The 11,082-nt window shown below is 50.1% G+C and overlaps 1 protein-coding gene across 1 annotated transcript; it reads left to right on the top strand.

Annotated features, from left to right (window-relative positions):
* Positions 1-3,868: 3,868 nt before the first annotated feature.
* LOC142817600 (uncharacterized) lies at positions 3,869-7,992 on the top strand. The gene is made up of 2 exons (XM_075894658.1): positions 3,869-5,044; positions 7,909-7,992. Exons 1-2 carry the CDS (start codon positions 3,869-3,871, stop codon positions 7,990-7,992), a joined length of 1,260 nt encoding a protein of 419 aa, XP_075750773.1.
* Positions 7,993-11,082: the final 3,090 nt, after the last annotated feature.

Genomic DNA, 11,082 nt, shown 5'->3' with positions numbered 1-11,082 from the left:
AAGGTTCTATGAGCTCACTGAACGTTTATCGCGTAAGGAATTGATGTTCTGAAAAAAAAGTGCGATAATAACCGAAGAAAGCGAGAGGAAAAGTGCAATAGTAAACGACAAAGAAAATAGCCCGACTAAGCAAACAAACAACTAAAAAAAAGGAAGAACAAGAAGAAGAAGAAGAAGAAGCAACGGATAAAGAAGGTGGTGTTGACTAAGCATTCCATTGTGATGCTGCCAATTCAAGCACTCTTCTTGTCCTCACAAGGTAAGACAATAAATCACATTTCTGTGAAGGTCTGGCAGGCAAAATTTGCGATATGACACAATACAGGTTTACCCAGGGGTGCATCGGGCTGGAAATCTGATGATTATGAAGTCTTTACCCAGAAGAACGTCCACGTTGTCCCAACCTGTTAATCTATTTGAGGTCCGCAGCGCACCTCGAACTCAACTTGCATAAAAATAACTCGCATTGAAGTGGCGCTCGCGCTTTCGCCAAATGTGGCGTAAGAAAATTCCAAGACATCTGCATATATTGAGGTGCTTTACCACTGTTGGCTTGATCATCACCATAATCGCATCGCTGTCGCGGTTTGTGTCACCGTTTATTTGGCCTGTGGGACGCCGTGTTCAATTAATGATGCAGGGACCTATGAACTATTTTCATTGTCTGACAAAAGTTTAGAAGAATTATTCATTTAACAAGAAAGCTTGATTCCAGCAATTATTCATCAATACCTTAAAAAGGCTTTATCGCACAGCCTAAAGGATACTATACTAGTAATATGATGATGACGTGCCAACATACGCTCGAATAGATAACTTCACAACACGTTGGGAAGGAGAGAAATCACCGGCAGATCGACAAAGTGCATGATGTTAGAGGAGCTTGCTCGGAGGCGCACAGAACGTTTCTTGGCGAGAACATTTCTGTAGAAAGGATTGTTAACGAACCGGTTAAGGATGTGTACGTCGAAGGTAGCGTTGTTAAGCACGATCCGCGCCCGGAACTAGATAGTGTTGGGTACGTTGATCGTCACGTTAATTACCTGCCCCTTTATGTCATACTGGCCGCTGCCGTGAGCTGAATTCCTAGCGCTCGAAAATGACAGACGTAGAACTATCAGGCGGTCTGCAATGGGGTTGAGAGCAGGCAGGTGGGAGTGGGTGCTTTGGAGGATATCGTTACCCGTGCGTAACACTCATCGTAAAAACTTGTCATGCGCTGCCGTGCCAACGAAGCAACGAGAACGATGTGGATGCAGTCGCGAGCATCCTTCTCGCCCTGTTGGTCTGCGCCTGACGATTTTTATGGGCGAAGCTCCTCAAAGCGGCACCCGTTCGTCCCTCGTAGTAGTCGTAGTTGTAGTCTTATACAGTGTGTAACTAGTCTTACGTTTTGACCTGCGAGGTAGTGCCGGTGGAAGATTTCTCCTGTGCGTTGTTGAATAATAAAAAATTCGCAGCTTACGCGTTAACTAAAAGCCAAATTTTCCTGTCTCTTATTCCCCGTTAGCCACCATTGGCATGTACATTGAGCACAATCTGACAAGAAAAGATTGCTACGTTCTACTCGCTGGGCGTAACCTCCTTGGTTTTAGAAAGGCTTAGCGAGCGTTGAGCCGCAGTGTCATGAATACAGTGAAGCAGTATATGCCATGAATTCAAGGTGGTTAAAGGTGGGAATTAGGTACGAAGCGCTAGCCGTAAGAAAGTAAAAGCCAAATTCTCCTGTCTCTCATTCACCATCAGCAGCCATTGGCATGTACATTGAGCACTATCTGACAAGAAAGGGTTGCTTCGTTATACTCGCCGGGCGTAACCTCCTTGGGTTTAGAAAGGTTTAGCGACTGTTGGGCCGCAGTGCCATGTATACAGTGAACTAGTATATACCATGAACTCGAGGTGGTTGAAGATGGGAAATAGACACGAAGCGCAAGTCGTAAGAAAGTGTGCGTGTGCCACCTCTCGCTTAGTCCTTGGAATGTCCGCTGGATGGCGGTGCTTCTATATGGGGAATATAGGATGAAAAGATGCGAGATGCTGGTACTTGGAGTGTTGAATAGATGGACCAACGGACACACAGCCAGATGTATGAACGGAAGCACGGATGACTGCACGGACGGATGAACGCATGAACGAACGCAGGGACAGATGCATGAACGAACGCAGGGATGGACGCACAGATGGACGTGCAGACGCACGAACAGATGGACGTGCAGACGCACGAACAGACGCACGCACGGACGGGCGAATGACCGCATGGAAGTACACACAGATGGACGCACATGGACGGACGTATAACAAAAACGAATGGACGGACAGATCCTTCGCCCCACTCTCCATCATTCACTTTGTGGATATGCTTCCAATTTTTTTCTCTCCTCCTGGCTGGGAGGCCGTCCGCGTTCACACGTGGCCAGACCAAACACCACTGACACTCTTATCTTTCCTTCTCTCCCATTTCTTTTTTTCCCTCACTGCCAATTCCTTATGTGGCGTGGTTTAGGGGACCGCGCAAGAGAGATACAGTTACGATTCCACTATTAAAGACGATAGCCTTTTTTGGGGATATTCGGCGCAAAAATTTTCGCCTGCCTGTCTGTCTGTCTGTCTGTCTGTCTGTTTGTCTGTCTGTCTGTCTGTCTGTCTGTCTGTCTGTCTGTCTGCACATTCGTCTGTTTGTCCGCTCTTAACGGCACGTGGTACTTGAAACGGCCGACCCCATCCGCAGCGCCCACCAATGTTGCTCAAGATTTAGCATTCATACTTGTGCAATCGTCAATTAAAAAGCAAATATTGCGCGTATCCGGGGAACCACAAGGACACGTATATATTATGCATGTGCGTCTTCTACTAGAAAAGGCATACATGAGTAATTTTAGGGACCGTAGCACTTACCCCGCTGCGCTGACCATGCAAAGCTTGCACGAAAAGGCGAGTGTTTCCAACGCTTTGCTAAGACGAGATTGTGATGGTACCTACCCATCGCCTTGCGTTCTACACCTTATCACCTCTGAGACGGCCACGCGCACTCGTCTTAGAGCCACGTGCTTTGTTTTCCAAGAGAGAGAGAGAGAGAGAGAGAGAGAGATTTTTATTTCAATCTTAGAAAATGTTTGGTTGGGCTCTAACTCCAGTCACGCGCGCCGCCATGACCATTCGCATCCCCGCCCGCCGAAACCTCCACGTCAGGTTTTCCAGAGTAGACCCCGACTTAGGACCCGAGGAGTTCTTGAGACTCCTCGACGAACGCAACCCCACCCTCCAGATAGGGGTAGACATATCGAAGGTCAAGGTGACATTTCGAGAGCGTGGGGGAATTAAAGCCTACGTGGTAGAGGTCGATCCGGAGGCCTTCTGCAGAATCATGGCCTCTCCGCGTTTATCGGTCGGGTGGACGATGGTGCACGCATCGGAAGACCTACACGTGCCCACATGCACCTTTTGCGCGTCTTATAGGCACGGAAGAAGTTCATGCCCCGCCGCAGCGGACCCGACCAAGACCGTCTGCACGAAGTGTGGGGCCGAGGGCCATGTGGGGGCTGCATGCCCCGTAAGAATGGGTGACGCGACGGTCTGTTGCGCGGCCTGCCGCCGTGTCGGGTTGGAGGCGGTTGGGCACACGACCGGCTTCTCGGGATGTCCGCTGCTACAAGAGAAGGTGGCGAGGCTGAGGGCGCGCACGCACTATGGCGGCGCGTAACAGCGAGGGTAGCGCCGAGGGGGGCTACGGGGAGGGTTGTTGCGTCTGGCGTTCATGCAGGTCAACTTAGATCACGCAAGGCTCTCTCTGAGTAACTTGTGCGATCGCATGATAGAGACCGACATACACATCGCGGTAGCGTGCGACCCATATAGACCAAAGGGGAAAATGCCCAACCTACCTGCGGGATTTACGGCTTTTGCCTGCGAGGAAGACCCGGCGGCTATCATACTGGTGAGGCGGCCACCGTTCGACCTGTGCCCCGTGATGTTGTCGAAATATGTGGTGGGAGTCTATGGGCAATATCGCGACTCCCACTTTACTATAGTGTCGGTCTATGCTCCACCACACAAGCCGATGGACACGACACTCCGGATGGTTCAGGAGGTGGTGTCGCAGTCGCGTTCTCCACACGTCATTGTAGCCGGTGACTTTAACGCCAAGCACCGAGCATGGGGTCCCAGAGTTGGAGACGATAGGGGCGCACAGGTCATGGAGTTCGTGGCCGCGGCGGGCCTGGTCGTCATGAACGACCCACAGTCCGAGCCGACCTATGAGACGGCATACGCCGCCAGCTGGATTGATCTCACCCTGGCAACGCCCTCGGTCCTGATGGTGGGATACACATGGATCGTACGCTCCGACGCCACATATTCTGAACATAAGAACATAGAAGTGCAAATAGGATCTGACGAAAGAGTAGCCCACCAACGCCTAACAAGATATGCTCAGCAAAAGCTCTTGCGCTCGCTAGAGAGGGAGCCCTGGTTCGCGAAGATCATATGCTCGCAACCACGGTCCTCAGAGGCATTAGATTTCATCTTGGCGGCCTTTTATAGAATCTTTGAGAAACACCTGCGACGCCAGCTCAGGCCAGTCAAGTCAAACGCCAGGGGAAACTCTTGGTGGACACCAGCTCTGGCACAAGAGCGTAAGAAGGTAAACGCCATGCGGAGACGTTTTCAAAGAGCAAAAAGCGACGACGTTAGGGCCCTCCTCAAAATGGACTACAGTCGCGCATTGGCACGGTTTCGTGTGTGGGTCGCGGAAGCAAAGGCCCAATATGAAAGAGAATGCCATAACGCGTGCTCGCGCGGAAACGTCTTTTCGACGTCATATAGAGAAGCTTTTGGCAGAAACCGCCCACCAAGGTTCTTGCCCCCGCTGAAGCGAGCTGACGGCTCGATGACTGCGACACATCTCGAGTCGGCGGCCCTCCTACTCGAGACGCACATCGTGGTGGGCGACCCGAGCAAAGACTTGCCCGAACACGCCAAGGCCAGGCAAATGGCCGCAAGGCCATACAATCTTAATGAGGTAGATGTCCCATTTACCGAGGCGAAGGTACGCGAGGTGATTGGGGCGATGCCACCACGTTCGTCGCCGGGGCCGGACGCAATAACGCCGCTCCTCGTGAAGGGCCTATTTAAATTGCCCGCGCGGTTCGTAATGTTCGTACTCAACGCGGCGCTCACGCTTGGATATTTCCCTCGCTGTTGGCGCCGCGGCAGGATAATTTTCATTCCGAAACCCGGCCGGCCCCCCGAGCTCACAACGTCATATAGGCCGATATGTGTGAATTCGGTTCTGGGCAAGATCCTCGAATGACTCTTGAACGGCCGCCTCTATCACTTCCTATCTAAGCACGGGCATATCTACGACCATCAGTATGGATTCATACATGGTAGAAGTGCGGTAATGGCCTTAGTTCACCTAAAAGAGACCCTCTTACAGCTGAGAGTCTCAAAGACGCCCACGGTTCTGATGTCAATAGACTTCAAGGGCGCTTTCGATAGCGTATGGCATCCTCGAGTGCTTGCGTTTTTCCGCGATCGCCGCGAGCCGGCTAATCTATATCACATACTTAGGACGTTCCTCCAACAGCGGTCGGTGGTGTTTCGATCAAACGCTGGCGAACTAGTGGCATACCCCTCGTTGGGGAGTCCACAGGGGTCCCCAATCTCACCCATGCTCTGGAACGTGGTAATTCACGACCTGTTATGCCTCCCACTCCCTACGGGCATCACAATTCAGGCGTACGCCGACGACACCGTCGTTGTCATCCCGGCGGAATCGCGAGAGCGCTTGGGAGAGGTTGGGTCCGCTGTCTTAAAAAACATAGTGAAGTGGACCGTTGGGGCAAGGGTCACCCTTAGCACGGAAAAAACATACTGCGTGCTATTCTCCAACGGACACCGTGGTATGGAAAAATGGTGCCCGTGCATACGCCTAAACCCAGCAGATAAAAAACGTACGTACAAAGACTCCTTGAGGATACTCGGAGTCGTCTTTGACACTCGGCTCTCTTTCTTTAAACATGCCGAATACCTTAAAGAAAAGACCGAACTGCTGGTTGCGAAGATCGGGGTACTTTCTGGAATGCAGGGAGGACTGTTGCGCCCCGAACAGAAGGTGACGTTGTATAGAAACGTCATCTTACCTGCCATTATGTACGGTTCACCTGTTTGGTGGGACGCGATATGTCCCGACTGCCGCCTCAAATCCCGCATTACCTCCCTGCAGCGTGCGGTTCTACTCACTTTGTTGGGGGCGTTCAAGACCACACGAACGACGGCACTTCAAGTGCTCATGAGAGCACCGCCCATCGCTCTAGAATTGGAAAGGGCCAATGCGGAGTTCGAGCTACTCATCGCTCGCAAGCCAATTCGTTACGGACAACTGTCCGTGCGTCCAGATCGCCTCCTGCCCACACTGGACGTCTGGCAGGAACACCCCGCGGCCCAATGCGCCTTCCGCTTTCTTAGACTTACGAGAGACGAGGCGCGAAGGATGGCCCGCTTGCCAGGATTACACATTTATACGGACGGTTCGTATACCGATCGCCTGGCAGGAGCGGCGTTCATCGTATTAGGACCAAGTGAGCGCATAGGAGCGGTAGGAAGATACCGAGTTGAGAATGCCACGAGCGCGTATTGCACGGAGGTCATAGCGTTGATCGAGGCGTTGAGATACATCAAAAACAAGTGCTCAGCCGCCACGGTCAGACTATATACAGACTGTCTGTCCCTGCTACAGGCGACATCTGAGTATAAGACCACCGACCCGAGAGTCAGGGATGTGAAGGCTCTCTTAAACGACATTTCAGCCACGACAAAGATTAAACTCTGTCACGTACCGGGACATTCCGGCCTGTTCGGAAACGAGCTGGCGGATTTTCTCGCAGCTCGCGCAGGACGATTGGGTGACGTGAGGCAGGCCCCGCTCACTCCGAGAGCGGTCCGCAGTATGCTGAGGAGCGAGCAACTGCGCCGCTGAGAATCCGACTGGAGGCAAAACAACGCCGACACGGACCTTTTTAAGTGGGTACCACACGTATTAGACGCGCCTTCTTGGTTTCCGCCCAACCAAACCCTCGTGACTCTGCTAACGGGGCACGGCCGATTTCATGCTTATTTCCATCGATTTAATCTGCTCGCGGAACCCGTCTGTTTGTGCGGTGCAACATGCGAGGGAACAGATCATTACTTGTACGATTGCCCCCTAACGACAAAGATAACGGCGAAAATAGAACCACGAGCCGACTTCGACCAAGACATGCGTCTCTGTTGCGACACGCGAGAAATCGCGCACTGCTGATAAGACTAGTTAAACTGGTCGGAGACATCATCCCCGACCTCGCTTGAGTACGACCTGCATTTCGCGTCACCCGTTCTTGAGTTTTGTACGCGGTAATTTAACGGGACGTCACGCATTAAAAAAAAACAGAACACACACAAAGAACACACCCACGCGATTGGGGTGATGGGGGGGGCAGGGTCGCCCTGTAGGCCATGTACTGGCGAGGGTGAGAACCTCGGCGGCCCCTGCCTTGCCGCATCGCCCCGGTCGGCGGGCAAAGACTGAAGTGAGATCGTGACGCCATCATCGTCCGACAAAAGCCGTTATCGTTGGACAATACGTTTTTTTAACAATTCACCTTTTCTTGCTGGGCTGGTCTCAGCCAAGTCTCCTTTGTCAATTAATAAACGCCCCGCGAGGTATCCGTGCTCGTTGCGCCCTTAGGACGCAATACGCGTTACCGTGGCCCACCTTTTTTCTTCTTTCAATATCGAATTTTTACCTAAATTTGCGCTTTGGGTATTTTTAAAACCCCATTTCATTTATCCTATATTGGCATTAAACCTGGTATGCATTATGCAGGAACAGGTTCTCCCACACCTTTATTTTTGGTTTTCTTTTTATCGTAGCTGGGAATGAAGTTTGGATTGGATTGGATTGGAGCTCTAACTCCAGAGCTCCAACAGCAGCTGCTGCGTCCCGCGCCCGCATAACGAGCGCCCACTGGCCACTCAGGCTTTCATCACGCAGCATGGCATCCCAGTTTTGCAGGGTAGGAATAGGAGAGGAGTTGACAGAGCGCCTTCCAGCGTTACGCGAAATAACGTCGGTCCGCGGCACAGCCAGGGAATTCGTCAGGGTCAGAAGTGGGATACTGCCAGATGGCGCTCATGTGCCACGTGGGACGTGGCTTGATGCGCTCATTCGCCTCCGCTGCACGCTCGAGTCACTCTAACGCAGCGCTTCCAGAATACCATTCGCCGATTCTCTTGCGCAGAACATCAAATAAATGGTTTGTTCACTGTCTCCACACGCAAGACTATCGTTTTTCGATGACATTTGAAGATTACCATGCAGATACGGGGCTAATCTCGACACTTCTCTATTATTCAAACCTCTGAGGAGGTGAGCTCGTGGGCCATCGAAAAGCGATGGCTTTGGTAGCGGGGTGCCATGTTGTGAGAATTGTTGGAATCATCGGAGAAGTGCCCTTGAGTGGCAACCGCTGAAGTGCACACTGGCAGCACTGGTGCGCCAGGAGCCGCCACCCGACAGGCCGTGATCAAAAATAGCAGGCTCCTAAAAATTATTACAACATACGTTTTGGTTGATCTCGCACAGTGCTTTCTAATCTTGCTGTGCAGTTCAGGCTAGACAAAAATGTTGTCTTCATGTAACGAGCATCCTGGGTATATGTCCTGTGTATTCCAGCTGATTTCGAAGAGGCCCTAGAACGTAAGATATGGACGTTATCCGACGACCACTGATGAAACATTTAGGTGCAATTGAAAACACCTCGCTCTTCTCATTTCAGAGGCCGCGAAAGACGCTTCGTAAGTAAACACTTCAATGCAATCACGCAAGGTACGGGTTCGGGCATGTTTGCAACTAATAAAGACGAAAGCTATGCACCACTTAGGGAAGTGAAATGGAAAATGACAGACAAAAGTGCAGCGTCTGTTTTTTCCTGATGATATCAAACAGACGAACACCATGAAACGGAAACATAGACGTACCGAGGTATGTCACTTAGTTTTCAACGGAGCTTTGTTGAGCATAGGTAAAAATTTTATAACAGCAACCAGCGAGGGCGATAACATTTGTCAGTCAACCTCCGGGTAACAAAATTTCGTAGACCTCACCAGAAACACATCATCAAAGCCGCACGCCGCCATGATGGTATAGTGGCTAAGGTACTCGGCTGCTGACCCGCAGGTCGTGGGATGGAATCCCAGCTGTGGCGGCTGCATTTTCGATGGAGGTGGAAGTGCTGTAGGCCCGTGTGCTCAGATTTGAATGCACATTGAAAAGCCCAGGTGGTCGAAATTGCTGGAGTCCTCCACTACGGCATCTTTCATAATCATATGTTGGTTTAGGGACGTTTAACTCAACATATTGAATCAACATCATGACCACGCACTTGTGGTGAATGAGCTTTCTACTATGTCTTTTCATTATAGTGCATGCTTTATTTGTGTGCAGAAAAGCTCAACGTAGCATAATGAAATAGGCAGTAGGAACGCCACTTGAGAAATGATCACCTGGTGAAAGGAAATCAAACTACTAATCAATGGAAATGCGACATGTACTTCACAACGATTGATTGATTGATTTGTGTGGTTTAACGTCCCAAAACGACAATATGACTATGAGAGACGCTGTAGTCGAGGGCTCCGGAAATTTCGACCACCTGGGGTTCTTTATCGCGCACCCAGGTCGGAGCACGTGGGCCTACATTTCCGCCTCCACGGGAAATGCAGCCGCCGCAGCCGGGATTGGACCCCGCGACCGGCGGGTCAGCAGCCGAGTACCTTAGCCACAAGACCACCACGGCGGGGCTGCTTCACAACGAAAGTATGAGTGCTTTGCCATGGTGTAGAACAATACAAAATGCCACTAGTAATCAATTGCTTCCGTGCCTTTTCTTTCTCTAAAATTTTCTCTTTCTTCGTGGCACATTCAGATTCACAAGCTTCAGCTAAATGTTCTTCCATGACTAGTGATTGCGTATTCGGGTTACAGCACAAGCTTAAAGATACAGAAGACAGAAGATGGGCAGAGAGGGTATCACGGTGTTTGTATGTGAAGAGTGTAAGCCTACAGCGAAGAAAAAGAACTAAGAGACTCGCGAGGAGGTATACTGCTGCCAGTGTAAGCAATATGGCAACAAAGAGTGGTGATTGATAAGTTGGAGAGGAGGATAGAGTTTGCTAAATCGCATAAATGGCGGGAAGCTAAACCTGGTTCTTTGTAAAGGGTAAACTTGAAATAATGAAGGAGGAAGTTTATAGTTATAATCATTCAAACGGAGACACTTCATCGTCTGAAAGGAAATTCTGTAAACTTGCTTATATGTATTCTACTCAGTGTTAACAAAACAGCAGAACCTTGTAGCCGTATTAAGTAGCGAAATACACTCATACGAAATACACGTAAAAAAGCATCATATAAATGTTATTGCTTTGTGTGTTAGAACAAAACCCTGTTAACAATGACTCATAGAAATATGCCATTCATGACACAGCATAATAAAATTTAATGCCCAATAATTTCAGAACATTAGAAAAGTGTAATTGCTCGCTCTGTATTAATTTGACAGCATTCGCACAGTGGAAGAGCAGTGCGAGAGTACTTATTTTGTTGTCAAAACACGAACGAGTTCAAAGGCTGCTCTGGGTGGAAATACTGAGTTATGGGCAAATACATCCTAAAAATTTATTATGTTATGCTATTTCCACAGAGTCTCCTCAAGTTTCGTTACAACGCTGTTACACTGTCAGTAATTCTCAGCGCAAACCGCGCCCGCAGTGTTCGATAGGCTTCAGTACTGTAGCGGGTCACTTTGTTAAGATTATGCCCACTTCGCGAACATTACGCATTATTCCGGAAACTACGTGACTGCTACAGAAAGCGCCAAAATATTCGACGGCACGTGTAGAATTGCCGACGTGCTTCACAGCTTGTCAGTTGATAGACGGCCGGTGCTCTGTTCACCGTTATCAGGGCTGTGTGTATCGCTGTATGCTGACTTTTCGTTGACCTACCACAGGTTTGGCTGAATAAAGAGTTTCGTCACCGACCTA

The sequence above is a fragment of the Rhipicephalus microplus genome, chromosome 5, assembly GCF_043290135.1.
Source record: "Rhipicephalus microplus isolate Deutch F79 chromosome 5, USDA_Rmic, whole genome shotgun sequence".
NCBI classification, from domain to species: domain Eukaryota; kingdom Metazoa; phylum Arthropoda; class Arachnida; order Ixodida; family Ixodidae; genus Rhipicephalus; species Rhipicephalus microplus.
This window is presented reverse-complemented; position numbering and strand designations above follow the sequence as displayed.